At 49.2% G+C, this 19,563-nt stretch overlaps 2 protein-coding genes across 15 annotated transcripts in view; one reads left to right on the forward strand and one right to left on the reverse strand.

The window, feature by feature from the left end:
• The first annotated feature begins 146 nt into the window (after positions 1 to 146).
• The window catches only part of hppy (MAP4K3-like protein hppy), a 180,378-nt gene continuing 160,961 nt past the window's right edge, over positions 147 to 19,563 (forward strand). For all 14 annotated transcript variants that reach the window (XM_089558648.1, XM_089558649.1, XM_089558651.1 and 11 more), the window contains exon 1: positions 147 to 711. In XM_089558648.1, coding sequence (XP_089414774.1) covers positions 607 to 711 — 105 coding nt within the window. In that variant the 5' untranslated portion in view covers positions 147 to 606. The remainder of the gene's footprint in view (positions 712 to 19,563) is intronic.
• LOC149333408 (uncharacterized) lies at positions 9,582 to 10,744 on the reverse strand. The gene has a single exon (XM_089555800.1). It carries the CDS (start codon positions 10,742 to 10,744, stop codon positions 9,611 to 9,613), a length of 1,134 nt encoding a protein of 377 aa, XP_089411926.1. The 3' UTR covers positions 9,582 to 9,610.

Genomic DNA, 19,563 nt, shown 5'->3' on the forward strand with positions numbered 1-19,563 from the left:
ATTTTTATTTGCAATATATAAAGAATTTTGCTGATTTGCATCTTGGATACGAGATGGCGGCACACTCGCACTAGTCGCCAGGAGGAACGGTTTTGTTTTTGTTTCGAAAGGGGAGGAGGCACGAGCAGAAAAACGACTCAGAGAGCACGTTTGGTGGGTCGCCGGCGGTGCAGGGCGCCAAGCAGGATCTGGTCTCGCCGGCACTTCAAAAGAAATTCCCGTCGCGGTCGCTGCGGCGGGCGACCGGCTGGCACGAAAAAACGGCTACCACGGCGCGTATGACCGGAAGCCCAGCCAAGCCCAGAGCCAAGCCCGGGCGATAGCAAGGAGGAGAGAATCCGTTCCGTCAGTCAATCCAGTGGTCAGCCCTGTAGCAGCGAAGGAATCGTCAACGTCGGTGCATATTGGAGCGGTGTGTTTTTTCGGCTTGTGGGAGCCTGTGTCTGTGCAAACGCGGCAGCAATGAATGGCCTCTGAGTGACCCAAACGTCCTGTGCGCGATCTCTTTTGTGCGTGGTGCTAGTGATCGTGGTCTGGCAAAGTGTCCTATCGCTTCTCGGAGGAATGGATTCGTGAGAGCACCATGCTGGTAAAGCTGACCGGCCTATGATGGCATCCCTGTCACCCTCGGATATTTCACGGCGAAACCCCCAGGATGAGTACGAGCTCGTGCAGCGAGTCGGCAGCGGGACCTACGGCGATGTCTACAAGGTACGTAGCCCCGGGCATGTCGACCCGTTCCCTTATTTATCTCACCAACGTCTTGCTAGGCGCCCCCAAAAAACATCGTCTAACCAGCGCAGGCTGCGTAGTTTCTTTCCGATATCGCGAATGAAACCGCAAACTCGATCGCGTCTCGGCCCTCGTGTCAAGTAAACGACCTTTCTTCTTCGATTGAAGCTCTGCAAAGTTGATGGACGCCTCACCTAGTCACCTGAATACAGCGCAGCAACTCGTTTTTATTTCAGTTCTATTTTGTTTCGCGCGATTTCGTAATGACCCATCCCGAGCCTCCGGTTCGACGCGGACGAATAATTACACGTTCCTTCTGGCGTCCCTTGCGTCTTCGTCATCATCGGTAACAGGACTCGTCGAGGAGGCTCGAGTAACCAGTCCCTCCCCTTCTTTTTTTGCCCCCAAGCAGTCGCAGGGGCACCCGTCCGTATCACGGCTGCTAGGCCTATAACCCTCTCTCCACGGACGGTTGTTGCGCTTCTTTTTGCTCGACTACGCGCAGACTCGGGCCTTTTTTTAGTTACACCGTGGTTAACGATGATTGTTTAGTTCGACAACGACTTCTTGAACCGTGCTACCGCTGTTACCGGTACTCGAAACGTCTCGTTTCGTCCTGGCCGTCCGTTTGGCGCGATTTCGCGGTCCAAGTTGACATCCGTGAACTGAGCTCGACGGGTTCGGGCGTATGGAAACTCCTCGAAGGGGTTTTCGTTTTTTTCGTCTTGTTTTGGAAGGAGCCGGGGCTGCGTTTCGGAGAGTTCTCGCACCCGCGGGAACGCGCTTGCCGTCTCGGAAATCATATGACTCGCCGGGGCGGTGATTGAATTATGTAGCAGGAAAAACGGGATCGGTTTCTGTTTATCTTTGAGTCCTGCCTGGCAGCGCCGGCGAAATTGGCTCGATAGCTGGGAGCGATACGGCGGAATCGTTGCTATCCCCGCGACTCCCAATCGACCGTGGCAGAGGGGGCTTTTCGCGAGATAAGATTGTGTAGAGAGCATACGCTGTTGCGATGGCGGCTTTGATTTTTGTCACCTTTTTTTGGTTGGGTAGGGGGGGGAGGGGGGGTGTCAGGGTGGAGAGGTGTTTTACGACGTATGGTCTGATCGCGTGTGAATTCGCTCGTTCGATTTCTCTCGAGGATTAGATGGGAGGCGGGGAAGTAGTGGTGTATCAGCTCGCAGACGTGCATAAGCTATGTAATTAACGGATTCTTGGTTTCCTGAAAGATTAATGTTTTAATTCGAAGTGACGGAGCCGTGTGAAAGGCCCAGAGTTCGATTCGTGAGAGGTGGTAAAACTTGGATTAGTTAGCGGCAACAACAATGAAACTGCATTGTGAGGAACGGATGCGTTCTTGTCACGTAGCGACAGTGTTTAATGACTTACCAAACTGCACTCTTTTATTCACTGCACATAAAGTCGCAAAACCTGTCGTTGTAGATTTTACGCAAAGACATTTTCCGATATATGTAGTTCGTTATACCTGGCTTCTCGTCAGTCAGGCCAGTCTCGTCTTTGTCAAGCCTGTCCTTGTACTTTGCAAGCAAATGGTAAACTTGTTAGTATTACTGAATACTAGCAGTCTCTAACGCAAGTAAGATGGCATCCATTGTTAATTTGAGGACTGCAAAAAGACCCCTTTGGCTTTCCTCAACTGCTGCTTACCCTCAACATCCCATTAAGTTTTCGAGAGGTCATGTTGACTTTGAACCACATTGTGCTTCTTGATTGTCCACATGTCTTTTTTTGTTTGTAGTGCATTACTCAGTTTCTCACTTTCCTTCTCAGTCTGTTTCATAATCGTTATGCTGCTGATTTCTAGTCTACATCAGTTTTGGAGTTGCAAACACACGTACGGCTTTCGTGAAATTTAGGCAGTCGAATGGGATCTTGGTGTTGTCACTGGTTTAAACATTCGCATTATTGAGAGCTTTATTATTCAACACAGCTTTCTACAGTGGTGAACGTCAAGATATGCATCTACTGATACATCTTTCATTATTTGCACCCTTATTGTTACAGCTGTCTTCATTTGGGGTCCCCGTTATTCCTGCTTTTTTGTGCGTGTACTGCTTTTAGGCTAGTAATATTGTTAGCACAGAAGTACAATTCTGCGAGAAACATCTGATTTGGGCTGCAGGTAACTGGTGATCTTTCAGAGCCCCAATGTGGACTTCAAGGGACGGGAATTGTTCATGCCTTCCAGTATCAGCCAATTTTTTGACCTCATTACGTCATGTGGGCCTTTGAATAGGTTCCTAAGTTCATTTCATCCACACTACTATCTGTTTGTCTTTTAATGTTGCACCTATTGTTTTCCGTTATGGCTATCAATACAGTATTCCTCAAAGTTGTACTTGGTTAACGATGTTGTGGCATTTGGCTTAAAGGAGCAGCAAATTCTGATATTTAGCTGCTCATCGGCACTCACAGCTATCATAATCTGGCACTCCAAAGGGCTTCAGAAATGTGTCTTGCTGTTCCACAAACTGCAATCTGTCACTAGTATCACTGATATTGTGATGTTTGGAGGTGTCTTTTGGTTCTAGTTTAAATTTCAGACTCCTGTGGCCAAGAGCACCTTGCGTAGTGAGAATGGGATTCGAACACAGTACTTCCTGGTTTCATTTATTTCTTGAGAGCAGTATTAACCATAGCCTCTTTGTGTCGGTGAATTGCTGACTGTAAATTGCAAATATTGAGTGTAACAGTAAATAACAGTAAGTCTTAATAGCAGTTGCATGTCTTGACTGCAGGAGCAGATCAGCACAGTATCAGAATGGACATGTAAACAGTGCATCAAGCATTGCAGTAAAGCAGAAACAACCTACCGTAAAATATGCAATGTGTGGAACGCACGGATAAGTGTCCCCTGCAGGCATTTCACAGGCATTTTGAAAATTCCAAAACTACACATGCTGGAAATGCCACCAGGAAGGGAATCGCGCTGCATGCTATTCACTTGGGTATGTCAAAAGGTGCAGGTCAGTGGCCTGCTGTAGCCGAGAAAGGTGAATAACACTTGAGGTCCCACATGCCAGTGCGATGTTGTACCAAGTTTTTGCGTACGCTCTTCCAACAGAAGAGCTGAACAGACATTTATGATCACCAGAAGTGGCGCTGATTCACCGATTTGCACCTCAACAAAAGAAAATGAGAAACATGCATAGAATAACCATGAAAGTGATGTCACCAGAAATTGTGTAATTGTAAAGGTGACAGCCCTTCAGCAACTCAGCTCTGTTGGACTTTGCAGCTGCAGGAAGAGGACTAATAAGAATTTTTTTTTTATTTATTTATTTCATACTGCAGATCATCTTACAGATCCAAGCAGAACAAGATAACACAGATACACGGGTAACAAGTAAAATAAAAAGAAATAACAAGTAAAATAGAAAGAAAAACTAAAAATAAAAATAAAAAAAGGCATGCAGGATGACTATGCGCTTACATTTTATCATGTCAGAGAATTCCACTCACTGATGGTACGCGGGAAAAAGGAAAATTTAAAAGTGTCAGTTCTAGCAAAGTACGGGGTAAGTGAACCGGGATGATGGTGACGTGTGATGCGTGTAGCTAAAAACGATAAATAGGATGCAGGATCAAGAGCCAGTTTGTTATTTATGAGCAAGGAAAGAAATTCTCGTCGAATATTTTTTCTTCTTACCTCAAGAGGTTGGATACGGTTAGATTTCATTAGCTCAGACGGAGAATCAAAAGGTGAAAATTTAGAATAAATAAATCTTATGGCTTTTCTTTGGATTCTTTCAATTTTCTTAATATTAGTATTAGTATAAGGATCCCACACCACGCATGCATATTCGAGCTTAGGCCTGATTAGTGAGTTAAACGCGAGAAGTTTAACCTGAGGGGGAGCTTTGGAAAGTTTATTTCTTAAAAAATAGAGTTTGCGAAAGGCGGACGAACAGATATTTTCCACGTGTGAATTCCAGGACAGATTGTTAGTTAATGTTACACCCAGGTATTTAAAACTGGAAACTTCCTGCAGTGGTGTTTGTCCGAGATGGTACCTGTGCTCAAAAATATTTTTTTTACGTGTCACGCGAAGGAAGTTTGTTTTTTCTTCGTTTAAAGCCATGTCCCATTTCTGGCACCAGGTAAGGATGTTAGTTAGAGAAGTGTTTAGGTCAATCTGGTTATTTGAACATGTAATATCTCTGTACAGCAAGCAGTCATCCGCAAACAATCGAATCTCTACGCCCGGAACAGTTGTGTCGACGATGTCATTAATATATAGTAAGAACAATAAAGGCCCAAGTACGCTCCCCTGAGGCACTCCAGAAGTGACTGAAAGAGCTCCCGATTCCTCTCCATCAATCGAGACATACTGCTTACGGTTAGTTAAATAGTTTGAAATCCAGGTAACTAATATCTCAGGAAGGCCAATAGATTTAAGCTTTAGAATTAATTTATCATGAGGGACTTTGTCAAAAGCCTTGCTAAAATCTAAAAATATTAGGTCAACTTGGCCATTATTGTCTAAGCTTAATGCAATGGAGTGAACAATTGTTACTAATTGGGTTACTGTTGAATATCCTTTACGAAAACCATGTTGAAATTTGGATAAAATGGAGTGCCGATTTAGGAATTCATTTATGCGATCAGCAATGACGTGTTCAATTAATTTACAACAAGATGAAATAAGGGAGATTGGGCGGTAGTTTGACAGCATTAAACGATCTCCTTTCTTAGGTACAGGGATGATTCGGGCGGTCTTCCAGTCAACAGGCAATTTCCCAGTTCGCAAGGATGCTTGAAACAGTACATACAAAAACTTTGCAACCGATTCGGCATATCTTCGCAGAAAAATGTTAGGAATGTTATCAGGGCCACATGCTTTTTTGGTTTTCAAGTTCAGTAGCATAGAAAATATCCCAGCATAAGAAACAAAATTGACTTCGGTGTCATGAAACTGTGCGACTATTGGGGTACATGAACTGGAATTCGAAAACACGCTTTGAAAATATGTATTAAAATGTTGCGCAATGGCTCTCTGGTCTGTGATTATGGAACTGTTGACTGATATCTGTGACACAACAGCCTTTTTTCCGGTTATGAAATTCCAGAACTTTTCTGGTGCGTTCTTTATAAAGTTTGGTAGAGACGTACTGAAATAGTAACTTTTGGAATCGCGGACTGACTGTGAAAGGTTCTCCTGTAGTTTCTTGATTATGCCAGGTTGCATTCGCTGCTTTTTTAATCGTTTGATTTTGCGCTTCTGGTGTATGATGTCACGCGTCATCCATGGAGTCTGTTTGTTAACTTTCTTACGTTTGCTCGGCACAAAGTTATCAATGCAGTAGTGGCACATGCGCTTAAAACGGTCCCACAGTATGCAGGCGTCAGTGTCACCGAATTCAGTCAGACAGCTTTCCATATAATCTACTATGCATGCGTCATTGGCACGGGAGTAATCTTTGAAAGTCCTAATCGAAGAATTTTGATGTTTCTTAGGCGATAAAAGAGGAAAGCTAACATCAACTAAATAATGATCAGAGAGCCCCTGCTCAACTTGTACAGAATATTCAGCGATATCACGTTTTATGAATACCAAATCTAGAACAGAACTGCTCGAACCATGTACGCGTGTTGGCTTATCTACCACCTGAATCAAATCATGCGCTAGCATTATATCAAACATGACATCGATGCTTTGGTTATGGTGCGAACATGTTTGAAACAGCTCCCAGTTGACGCCAGGTAAATTGAAATCCCCAATTAGAAGAGTTCGGCTCTTTTGGAATTGTGACATATGTATCTGCAGTTTGCTTAAGTAGCTCGGTGGGGAATCAGGAGGCCTGTAGATTGCGTACAGAACTAAGCTATAACCCCAGCATGTCAGCTTTAGGCACAAGCATTCAAGGTCAGCGACAAGGTCCAGAATAAAGGCATCTATTTGATTTTTGACTAGCACGGCCACACCACCTCCCCTAGATGACCTGTCGTTTCGGAATACCTGATATGTGGGAGGAAAAACTTCGTCGTCTAATATTTCACTGCGAAGCCAAGTTTCTGTTATTACAGCGATGTGAGGATCGTATTGGAGTAAAGCTATTTCAAGGCTGTCTGTTTTATTAATGACACTTCGAGCATTTATGTTTAGCAAACGCACGTGCTTCTTTTGAGTGTGAGAGTGACGTCACGCCTGAGATTCCACAGTGGGTGATTCCACAGCGGTTGATTCCACCGCGGGTGAGTCCACCGCGGGTGAGTCCACCGCGGGTGAGTCCACAGTGGATGATTCCACAGTGGATGATTCCACAGTGGATGATTCCATTCCCTCAGTTTCTGCAGAGCGACCAGCCGTAACTTTAATGCGTCTGTTTTGCGTTTCATCCCAAACGAAAACATCTTTTTCGATCCTCAGCCTATCATGCACGAGAAAAACCTTCATTTTAGCATCCCTTTCTGCCTTTGCACTTTCCCACAATAGCTTGCGTTTCTTTAGGGTTGAACGGGAATAATCATTTTGTATGAAGAAGCCGGACCCTTTTAGTTTCTTCACGTTTTCTTGTATTGCTTTCTTTTCAGCAAAATTTTGGAGATATATGATGACTGGTTTCTTCCCAGTTTGCTTTCCGAGCCTGTGAATGCGCCCAATAGACTTGACCTCCACATTAAGTTTATCAGTGAAGATTTCTTTATCTATCTTTTCTCTTAATGACTGCTCCGTCTCATCAGGGCTTTCAGCAACCCCGTAAATGACTAGATTCGAGCGCCGACTACGGTCCTCTAGGTCTGTCAGTTTTCTAGTTTGAAAAGTCATGACTTTTTCAATAGACTGCAGGCTGGTTTGAAATTGTTCAGTGGTGTCCGAAAACTGTGTAGTGTCACCAAGTCGTTTCTCCAATCGAGTAAGCGTCAATTGGAAGCCACTGAACAATTTTTCCATATTGTTTACTTGTTCTTTTAAGTGGTTCATGTCGCTTCGCAAGGCAGACTGACCCTCGAGTAACTGCTCGAACAGTTCTTTCTGCGTTGGGCCAGGATTCGTTTCTATATCCCCGCTACACATTAACAACAGTGCCACTGTACTCCAACAATCAACAATCAAAACACAAATTGCCTGTGGGCTCGGCAGCACTAGTAGACCACGACAGTCGTCTCTGACAGAATCTACAAAACGCTTTTCACCAACCTGAGTGAAGAACAGAAGAGGGTTGGTCATAGTTGTTCCAGTGCCGCCAAGCCCACTGGCGATGCGATGAAAATCCAGTCCCGAAAAAGACGCCCCTTCCGTTGATGTCCCTGTCACTTGCGCTGTCCAAGTGAATCCATCGACCACCGGCAATTCGGCGGGAGAAAGCGCACGTTGGTAAAAATTGTCGAGCTTGCAGTAGGCTGGTTGGCTTCGCTTCACCGTAAGTTCGTCGCTGGCCTGCGCCGGAGCAGACCAAAGCAGCAGCACCTGAGTGAAGAACAGAAGAGGGTTGGTCATAGTTGTTCCAGTGCCGCCAAGCCCACTGGCGATGCGATGAAAATCCAGTCCCGAAAAAGACGCCCCTTCCGTTGATGTCCCTGTCACTTGCGCTGTCCAAGTGAATCCATCGACCACCGGCAATTCGGCGGGAGAAAGCGCACGTTGGTAAAAATTGTCGAGCTTGCAGTAGGCTGGTTGGCTTCGCTTCACCGTAAGTTCGTCGCTGGCCTGCGCCGGAGCAGACCAAAGCAGCAGCACCTGAGTGAAGAACAGAAGAGGGTTGGTCATAGTTGTTCCAGTGCCGCCAAGCCCACTGGCGATGCGATGAAAATCCAGTCCCGAAAAAGACGCCCCTTCCGTTGATGTCCCTGTCACTTGCGCTGTCCAAGTGAATCCATCGACCACCGGCAATTCGGCGGGAGAAAGCGCACGTTGGTAAAAATTGTCGAGCTTGCAGTAGGCTGGTTGGCTTCGCTTCACCGTAAGTTCGTCGCTGGCCTGCGCCGGAGCAGACCAAAGCAGCAGCACCTGAGTGAAGAACAGAAGAGGGTTGGTCATAGTTGTTCCAGTGACTGTGCTTTTGACACAATTTCCTCCTAGACGCACAGAATTCATATAGTGGGTAGAATTTCGTCTTTGGACGGGGAAGCTATGACACATACCATGGCTGCTTCACCTTTCTTTGCAAAGGGCAGGGGTATGAATGTAGACACAGCCTATGTCACAAATTCAGTGCTGGAGATTATGCGCTGCATGCGAGATTGCAAACGTTACTGAGGTGCCTCTCAAAGTTGAGAAAATGCCTTGCCTTATCCCAGTACTATGCTCTGAATTCATGGTGCAGGTGGGGTAACCAGTTTTTGACATATCAGAACACTTACAGAAATGAGCCTTTGTGCCTCATTGGTAATGCCTTTGTGCTGAGCCTTTGTGCCTCAGGGAGAGCTGTATTGCTATATCCATTCATGTGCAGGTGCCAAGAAAGGCATGCACTAACATGCACTACTACCACACTTGTTTACACACGCACCAATCACTCAAATATTCATGCTATTATGTAGGTTGTATTTCAGACTGTCATGTTATGGTATGTCATGTGATGGTCTAATGGGAAAAAAAAACAAAAACAAAGTAGCACGCACCCCATCAAGGCAATAGTGTAGAAGCACAATCCACTGCCACAACACGGGCGTGCACACAATCTTCTGGCAACCCTCTCGAGACAGGAAACCTCGAGTAGCGGCTGTTTCCTGTTGCATATACAGCCATTCAAGATGCAGGGAAAAGCAAACAAGCTCGAGATAGGCATTTCTGTCGGCACCGGCAACTCTGGGGAGAATAGTAACCATCGCGCAACTAGAAGAAAGAGAAGAGGGGTGTTTCTTGCGCCTCCTCATGGAAGCTCATGTGGCAGGCGCAGCGACGTCGCGGTCAGGGCTGCGTGTACCCGGGGGCTCGACGGCGCCAGCCGCAGAACGCCACCACCAGGACGACGATGCCGATCTTCAGGGCGCCCAGTTTGATCCAGAGCGGCCTCAGCTTCTTCCACTTGGAGGCCAAACCCGACCGTCCTTCCTTCCACCTTACCAGGTGGAGGAACAGTGCCTCGTAGAGGGGATCCAGCTCTTCCAGAGTCTTCGCGAGCGACGCGCTGCCGGGATTGAGCTGCCGGAAGCAGTGGGACCCGTTGCCATGTCCGCCGTCCCACAAGCCGATGGCAAGCGAGAACGGGACCTTGCGGGCTATATCGAAAGGCTTCCCATTGATTAGCCTCAGCGGTGGCGGACGACTTGCATGCCTATAGGTGAACCGCGGCCTCACGGCCCGCGCCACCGCATCGGCCAGTCTCGTCGCCGCTCTCTCGTTGGCCTGCTGGCGACGGGCCCGTAGCCAGGAGTGAGGGGGTGCAAACGGGAGCCGGATCTCCCTGGCACCCGACCAGAAGGCGACGACCGCGTCGAACGCGTGCGCCCGGCTCAGGTTCGCGAGGACGTGCAGAGTCTGAGCCTCTTCGGTCTTCTCGCGCTGGTCCGAACGATCCGAGCCGAACAAAGGGGCGTCCAAGTTGACACCTCTTGTAGCGTCGGTGCAGAAGTCGCCCGTCCGCTCGACGCGCTCCCTGGCGTCGGGATTCGCCATGACTACGAGGTGCAGGTCTACCTTGGACAGGACCGTCTGGCCGAACGGTCCCCGGACGCTGGGGTCGGGGGTCGGGAGCAGTTTTTTCAAGAAGTGCAGCGCGCTTTCGACAGTCACCAGCTCTCCGCCATGCACTCCGAACAGGAGCAGCGCGCGGACCTTGAGCTGTTCCGGAGGACCCGTGGCGTTCGAGAAGTTCGCGACCCGAACCACTAGCCGGGAGAGGTTGGTGGCGGTCTTGAATCCGGGCTCGATTCGGACGTAGGTCGGGTGGGTCCGGGCCAGGGAGGCGACTTCGGAGTAGACGGCTGAAAGGTTGTGGTAGACTCCGTAGTCGGGCCGAGACTCTTCGGGGTCGGAACGTGCGCATGTCGAGCGGACCACTGCAAGCGTGGCAACAAGCCGCCATATGCGCGCGACGGACATGGCTTCCACGTTGGCATTACTATGCAGCAGGATTCCCCGAAACTGGTATGGCGCTTGTCGGGTCACATGGTACACACGTCAGTGTCACGGGTGGTCACATTTACATCGTGGCAGTCAATTATTTTGCGATCAGCTGGGTCGTGCTCGGACGTGATTGATCGGGTTCCAGATTTTGATTTCTAATAGCGTAGTCTGCTGCTTATATGCATAATTTCTCTCTATGGTGTATAATTAAATACAGAATGGGGATAATATACGCGATTCAGCTTTTCCTTCTCTCCGCTACTGCGCAGCAGCCTACGGTTTACGTTCTCATAAAATTCTGGGCGGCTTTTGATGAACTTGTTGAGTTCTCTGACCGCAGAAGTGTTCCTTGAAGCCGTTGCTGTTATTAAAGCAATTTATGCATTCATTCGGTATCTCATTTCTTCGCTGCAGCGTTTTCCTCTCAGCGATGAAATGTCTCCATTTTGTGGCTTGTGTCATATCGCATGATCACGCCTGGCCGCCCGGGAAAGAACCAAAAACTTTTACATGACGTTTTGCTCACCAGCGTGTGTGATCCCCCTGGCTTATACGTCCTTCTTGAGCAAGAGGAGGCTTATTGCAGATTAATGGAAGACGCTTTTTCGTGTAGTGTACTTACCCTGGCTGACGGTTACGTCACTCTGCAGTGCGCACTTGCTTCGGGCGGCTTTTTCCCCCGAGGCTCCGGCTCACTAATATAAGGAGGCTAGGGGCTCGGGAGTCTAGCCTCTTTCTTATTTCTCTCGAAGGCCTCTATGGCTGTGGCGTCGGAAATATTTCCCCGAACTCATTTCTGGAACGCCGGGAACGTCTTTTGTACGCTGCGCTAACCCTATGCCGGAGTCTTCTCTTCTACGATTCCCACAGGCCGGCGCGCCGAACGTGGCGTAGACACCGATCCGTTTCGAGCATCTCTCGACCGAGTGCAGTGTAGCGGTCCACAAAGCCCCCTCCCCCGCTACCCCAAGCTTTCTCGGGTTCTTTCGGCAACCGATCAGTCTCCCCGTTTCTGCCGACTGGATTGGGGGTTGCCAAATCCTTCCTAGCCTCACTTCGGGTATAGCTCTGGCTCTGCCCCGTACTTTGGCCGTGGAGCGATTGCTTTCTCTCTCTCGCTTTCTGCGCAATTTCCCGGGCTCCATCTTTCGCCGGTGTCCCTCTGTCCGGCGTGGCCCCTGTACAGTCTCCTCTCGGGACCGGGTGCTCTCCGGACGCGCTTCGCTTGAGCTGGGTCCGCTCGCTCCGATGAACACCGCTATCCGCCTGGCGGCGTCTATGACCCGTGCCTTCGCGGCAGCTCTCCTAGAGGACAGCTTTACTCCTTTGTACTCCTTTCCGCTTAGGGTGTATGGCCTAGAGTCTCAAGAAGTTCGTCAGAGCACCGAATTCCTCCTCTCCACGTAACCGGATTAAGAAGGAATGCGGCTGCCGCTGCTGCCTTACGTTTGCGGCACAACGTTCATCTCTGTGTGGTGACCTGCGTACATGCCTTCGCAGCGACGTTATTAGAAGTGGGGCCGCTAGAATAAAACGCTGTGTAGTTGGCCCTGTCAAACTTCGGCGCTGTGAACTGACAGTCAGAAGGAACGTCAAATCAGATTTGTGTCCAACTAGTTTAATCTGCAGCGTGTGCATTCATGCACGTCCTAGAGTACAGGCCACAAGTGCATTGGAAGGGCTCTGCTGATAGCAAGTTCCCTGCAGAATGTTAAAAAAAGCAGTTTGGTACTCCTTGGTTTTTCTCTTTTTTTTTGTGACGTTGTAATCGGATACAACTTAAGAAAGCCGCGGCTTTTCCTCGTCGAAGGACACCATTCCATCCAATGGCGTCGGCCGATTCTCATGACCCTACTAGCGTGACAATGGAGGGAGGGATCTAACCCGGACCATAGAGGGAGGGGATTATCCCCTTTCATCTACCACTCCCTGCTTTGTCACACTAGCAGGTTCATGAGAATGAGCCGACGCCATTGGCTTGAAGTGGGTCTTTTGACGGGGAAAAGCCGCTGCGTTCTTGTCTTGATTTGCATCCGACTATGTCGTCAGGATACTGCTCTCTCGGGAGACGCGCGGAGCCGGCGGATCCCGCGGCGGCGGCTGTCGTCACTGCCGAAGCCCTCCGCTGTCGCGCCTCTTGCGGTGTCATATCCGACCCCTAACATTTTGTGCCGGAAAGGTCAGCGACGCCGTGCGCCCACAGGCGCCGGAATTGGATTCTAACGTCCACCCGTAGGTGGAGAAATTTAGATCCCTATTTACGGCGACGGTTTGGAAAGGTCGTCGCGCAAGTTTCCTCTAGACGAGCTTATATTTCACGGCCCTCTACGGCCGTCCCCGCTGTTGATGCGTGGAGCTCATTTTGTTTTTCTGAAGCGTGGGTTCCTGGTTTAAATAAAGTGTTGGTCAAATGTTTAGGGGAATCCCCCATGGTGGAGTAGATTTTTAATAAGGGAGTAATTACTCATTGACTATATATCTTTCCTTTGTAGCCGTATGGCTGCGTTCAGGTGGACGTCAATGAGTAATTATTTTTTATTTATTTATTCAAGTTACCCCTAAATGCCCTCCAGAAGAGGGTATTACATAGGGGGGGGGGGGTACAATCATTAGTAATCGCGATACATTTTAACAAATAAGTGTAACAAAAAAAGTTAATTAAAACATAAGGCATCACACAAAGAAAAAGTGAACACTAACAAAAACAGCAAACTTTTACACATTTCCGTCACAGCGAAGAAGCTCTTGAAATTTTTTATTGTCAGTTTCTGTGGCGATGACTGATGGCAAACTATTCCATTCAGTGATAGTACGGGGAATGAATGAATTGGCATAAGACGATGAATGACAGTTTACGCGTTTAACTTTGAAAGAATGATCGCGGCGTGGAAAGAGAGCATCAGGTGACTGAAACAAATCACTGCGAAGGGATGGGTGGTGATAAAGTTTATGGAAAAGGGTTAAGCGAGCAAGTTTACGGCGATATGACAAATCTTCCAGTTCGGCACGTTGTTTTAATGCTGAAACGCTTGTGAAGGGTGAGTAGTCTGAAAATATGAAACGAACAGCTCCCTTATTACAAATTAAGTATTGAGGACAAGTCCATCCATTTATTTTTGTTCTGACCTGGCGTTGGCCTTTTTGCGACGCGGCTGTCGCGGCGGCTGGGGTTCGAACCCGCGTCCTCCTGCTCTGTAGCCGAACCTCGTTGTGGATATATATGTTCTTGTTGGTTCCGTAGCAAAAGGCGCATTTATCGCTGAGAAAGCTTTAATGAAAAAAATAGCACCTTTTTTTCCCCTGCCAGTTTCGCAGTCAACGCCGGCGTAACTTAGCCTCAGTGATCCGCGCGTACTCTTTACACCTTTATGTTGAGAGTGGGCTTCTTCGATTATCCGCCTCTGGCAGCCCGCGGGTTGCTTGCTGGCTGCCCGAGCGCGCTCGATTTTTTCGGGTTGCTCCGCCCACTTCCGGTGGCTGCCCGGAACGCGTTCGTTTTTCTCTGGCTGGGCGGTTTCGGGCTGCCAGCCGGCGGCCAGACTCGCCAGGACGATTTTGTGCTGGCAGCGCTCGGGCAGCTAGCAGACGACAAAGAGGTGTACGGTAGCGGGAAGCTCGCGCAGCCATTTTTATGTGGACTAGAAGGACCGCGGTTCTTCATGCGATGTTTTGCGCGATGGAGGCGCTTGTTTCGACTAGGCCACGGTGCATATCGACTGTGTCGCCTGCAATGGCAGCTTTTGCGGTAGTTCTCGCTGTTAATTGATATGTTTTGCGTGCGTATGCGCGATCATATTTCGATCGTCTCACCACCTCGCAAGCACAATTGCTCGCTTCATATTACGATTACGATCGCATACTTCTGATTCACAAAATATTTCGGCTGTTAATTTCGTGCGCCCGGCGGATATTGCGATGGTGTTCGAGGCCTTTCACGAGAGCAGCCGGATTCCATTTTCGAGTACGCGTTCAGACGCGCGCATATATGCATGTAATGAACGTGTTTTACGAAGTGTTGGTTGAGCGCGATACGGGAGCGTATGGTCTTCATTGCGTTTGGCGCAGTGCAAAAGTGGATATGCTTTGAAAAACGCTTGACTGAAACATATGTCCTTTATTAAAAGCCCTCACGAGCACATTGCTCGAGACATCTCTACGAGCATATATGTGGCCACACAGTTGTCGCGCGCCGACCAAGTCCTGATTCTGTCGTCGCCAATTGTTGTACAGCTTCATGCTCGGGCCTTCTGCCACATATGCTCAAAATATCTGAGAAGTACCGCAAGCATGCACCTCCTCGCATTTGGCTCATTTAAAAAAAAAGATATAAAAATGAGCTCTAGCGCTGATCGTCGTGCAAACACACGCAGAACGTGAGGCGCCGACACGCAGGGCTTTATTGTAGCGCCTTTCATTCCAGTGCCAGTTCTCTGATATAAAGCTGTATTATTACAGAAACGATACGCAGCTAAATTTATACAGTGCACCCGCTTGTTCTATAGGTGGACGTTCAACAAGCTGATATGCGCTTTTGCCGAGATTATGCGTTCCTTGCCCGCAGCAAAAGCCGGCGGCCGACAGAGTTGAACGAAACGTATCGCAATTCTATTCTGCTTACAGCTTATAGGAAGCAGGTTACGAGCGTAGAAATCGCAACGACCACGGCAGAGTCCACCAGGGTCGATCGTCGGCGGTCATACCAGTCATATATACTTACTGCGTAGTAAGCAAACACGCAATAATCCGAGAGTACGGCTTGCCGTTTGATAAACAACGCACGGGCAGTTTTTCCGTCCTATGTGGTGTCGACTGAAACACGTTAGATTGCGATTGCTCATCGCATGCTTTTGAGGATTTCTTGAAGCTTACACAGTGCACCGAAGGCACACGCTCGCGTTGTCGTTGCCGATGTATACGAGTGCGAGCTTGATCAGCTGCTTGCTCTGCAGTCTGCGGCACGCAGCCCTCAATAACTGCAAGTCGTTGTTTTCGATACCAAGCAGCCTATTTCTGCCGTTCGCGTGCGTAGCAATGAGACGCAGCAGAACGCGAAACTAGAGAAAGAGAGCATCTGCCCTCCGTGATCCGCGACTTGCTTGCCGCCGTGATTGCCGGCTGGCTGGTTCCGGTGGCCGCCAGCCCACGTGACCATGATGCGTTTTCCTGTCAGAGACGAACTTGCGGGCCGCCAGCGGGCTGCCCGAGCGTGGTTAATCGACGAGGCCCAGTGTGGTGTTCCTTGGAAAAGCACTCCTACAGAGAGTATGCACCGACGTCGCAGTGGCGGCCATTTTGGTGGTGCGTGTAGCAGGGCGAAAGCCTGCAGGTATATCTAATCTGCTTATCGCCGCCTGCTGCTATCTGCAGTGCTGAAGATAAGTTCTGTGCCACAAAATGGCCCCCTTTACGTCACGCGAATAGCTCGGAAAGCGTCCCATTCCGGCACTCGTTGTCGGGACAGGCGGCGAGCGATAGAGAAAATGATAGCGGTAGCGTCCAGAGACAGTGGTGATTGATGGCTTGGATTACGGAAGAAATCCGAGTTAACGGTATCCGGGAGGAAATTGGAAGGTAAAATGGACGTGGGCAGGACGTAATCGCGGGAGGACGTAATCGTTGGCCCGCTGTAGTGGAGTGGGTTTAGAAGGAAGGAAAGCATGTAGTATCGTACGGCAGGGAGTTGGGTGAGTAGATGCGATTAGATTTGTCCCGCTAGTGTGGAGTGTGGACACGGCTTGGAGTAGGACTGGGCTAAAGTGGATGTCAGTGGAAGGAGAGGCCTTTGTCGTGCACTTGGCAGAGCCTAAGCTTGTGGTGATGATGATAGTGGTTTCTCTCCCTACTTGCTCAGTGCGCGTCCCGAACTTCGGTGAAGAAAAAAAAAGGATGAAAGCTAACTTGGTTTTCGCATAGAAAATTTTCCCCTCAGGGTAGGGAAAGAATGGGGCTACCCCGCCCTCCTGTCCACTTTAAATCCAGCTGTGCGAGGTGTGATAGAGCTTATACGCCGTTAGACCTTCGGTCCCTAACACAAAAGTGGATGGGTTGGGGGGGAAGGGGGGGGGGGGGAGCGGTTGAAGGGGGTATTCTGCTTTTGGGAGGCTTTTTCTGTTTGCGTGTTTTTGTGCCCGCGCCCACCATTCTGCGCCGGCGCGAGTCGACGGCGGCAGCGCAGCGCCTGCAAATGCTCACTTCCTCGCTGGAGGCTGCCCGTTGCATCGCAGACCCCGCGATCCCCTTCGGCTGAGCGAAAATCGACACCGAGTTATCTCCTCTCGGCTTCTCCCTCGCGCGCGCTCCCGGGAGGTCACTCGCGCCTTGCGTCGAGACCCAACGTGCTCGCCAAGGTTCGCTGCGTTCCGATAAGTGGTGCGCCCCTTCGAGGCGCCTTATGTCGTATACAAGTCAAGAAAAGATCGGCTTTTCCTCGTCGAAGGACCCCTTTTCCAGCCAGTGGCGTCGGCCGATTCTCATCGCCCCTGCTAGCGTAACAATGCAGGGTGTGGCAGGTGAAAGGGGATAGTCCCGTCGCTGCATCTTTGAGTGCTGTCCCTTCTCTGCATAGTCGTGCTACCCACGTTGGCAGGTTCGTGAGGATCGGCCGACGCCATCGGCTGGAAGGGGTTCCTTTGTCGGGGAAAAGTCACTTTTTGCTTGAGTTGTGTCCGAGTACAGCTGTTGCCCACCGCGATAGGCGTGAACCGTTCTCTGGGAGGTAGCGATAGGACAGATTCGTTGCAATGAGCGAGGAGAAAGGGGGAGAGGGAAGCGACGCCGGTCGGTTCCCCTGCTTCCGGAAGTCTCCACGGCTTGACTGACTTCCGGAGTGTTATCGAGCCAGCGAGGGTGTATTGCATTCTGGCGCATTGTAATGAACGCGCCTCGGGCGCGCGGCGTCCTGTTGTCGGGTGTCCGTTAATTGTGGTGTGCGAGGGGGATGAAACGCGATGCTCTGCAGGGAGGTTAATGGCCCCCGTGGAGTTACTGGAGTTGCTTCCAGTGTACGCCGGCCTTTTCCCACATGCCGTTGGCCTGGGTGGCTCCGCGGTGGTCGTCGCCTAATCTTGACTGCGTAACGAAGACGAACGTTTTTTTCTTTTTTGAGTCAGTTTCCGTCTTACCGCAGTTCACTTCGCGTCTGTACAAAGTCTTTGCGCTGTCCTCCAGAACTCTCTATATACGTACGAGGGAGAATTAAAAAAAAAAGGGCGGGAGCCGGACGTTATTCGATTTAATTTGGGAAATCGGCCATGCAGGGCAATAGGTCGCAGTTTCTAAGAATGCTCGGAACGTGTAGATCGAGTTCCCGCGGCAAAAAGACAAGTTCAGATTCCTCTTCAGTGCACCTTTAAACGAGTGCCGACATTTCTGTATTTACGTTTCCTTCGTAATATCTATTTGCGGTACAACCGATGCTGATTACGTCAGCTGCACAACGCTTGCTCAGACAGCGCCGCGAAGGCGAGAATATTTGAGTTACTATGAAAATTCTCAAAGTTGCGCTAGGGGGTTTCGTGTGCTGTCGAACAGTGCCGGGCAGCATCCGTGAAACTTGCAGGCCCGTGGCGCGTATACAAAAGCATCGCAGCGCACCGGAAACGTTTCAACTGGGGGTTACACCGCTCTCTGAACCGGGACACGTTTCTAACGGAACGTGCTACAGCGAAATCTCGTTGTAGCGAATTCGGGACATGGACGTGTGTTCGTTGTTAGCCATTGCTCCTCGGTATAGGTATAGAAGACCTCAGGGCAAGCACTGTTACCGGGAGGCTCGTTGTTATTTGCAACACGTATACACGGCCTAGAATCACGTGACCGAGCTGGCGCGTATACGGCCAACGAGATTTTAATGGCTGCTATAGCTGACGTGCATGCTCCGCATCCACCCAGTGCCGAGTGACGTCGTGTTGAGCTGTAGTGAACGTCTCTCTGAGAAATCGTCGCTTACGTTTTCTTTTTTTTGTCATTTTTTGCGCGTGCCTGAGGAGCAAATGATTCGCTAACGCCTTTGTAGGACAAATGTGGCACCATTAAAGCGACGCAGTGAATGCGCGCGCTTTCCCGCCGCGGTTTTCAAGGGTATATCGTCGTTTTATTCTGCTTGATGGACTTCTCGGCGATTGCGAGGCTTGGCTGCACGCTTAAAAGTGGACTTGGGAATTGTCATAATAATGCCCGCTGCTTTTTTATAAGACCTTTAGTGACGCAAAAAGAAAATCGTTTAGCGCCTGACTTGGTCGTTTTACCTTTCGTATATAATTTGGAGTTGAAGTATAAGCTTCAACGTGTATTGTATGCCGTTTACCGGTGCCTTATTGCCTAAGCTACTGCTGCAGGCTATAATAAACTATACCTCTACCGATGCACCTTCTCTGTGCCCTTACCTTGTACTACCTTGTCTTGGCAGTATACTCGTACGTGATCGTATCGGTATACTTCGGATAAAAAATTCGGGAACTCACATTCAGGATAGCTTAGCAAGGTTTGGAGTGGGAAGTGATAGAGATATAACACCAAGTGGTGGGAAGAGAACACTCTGTATTAGAGAACAGACCCGAGTTAAAGATGTCCTGGCGGACAAAGACGAAACAAATCAATATTGTCGGCACACGCAATTCGAAGAGCAGGTGACTCACAATCTTTTGGGGCAACAGAACAGAGGCGATATAGAGGGGAAAAAAAGAAGCTTGTGGGATGCAGGGAGTCAAGTGGAAGATGACGTCAAGAAATCTGTTAGCTCAGAGCAGAACTAATTGGAGTTTAATAGGAGCGGCATTTGTTTCGCAATGAATGTA

This window comes from Amblyomma mixtum, chromosome 8, assembly GCF_055824585.1.
Source record: "Amblyomma mixtum isolate Tamu chromosome 8, ASM5582458v1, whole genome shotgun sequence".
Taxonomy (NCBI): domain Eukaryota; kingdom Metazoa; phylum Arthropoda; class Arachnida; order Ixodida; family Ixodidae; genus Amblyomma; species Amblyomma mixtum.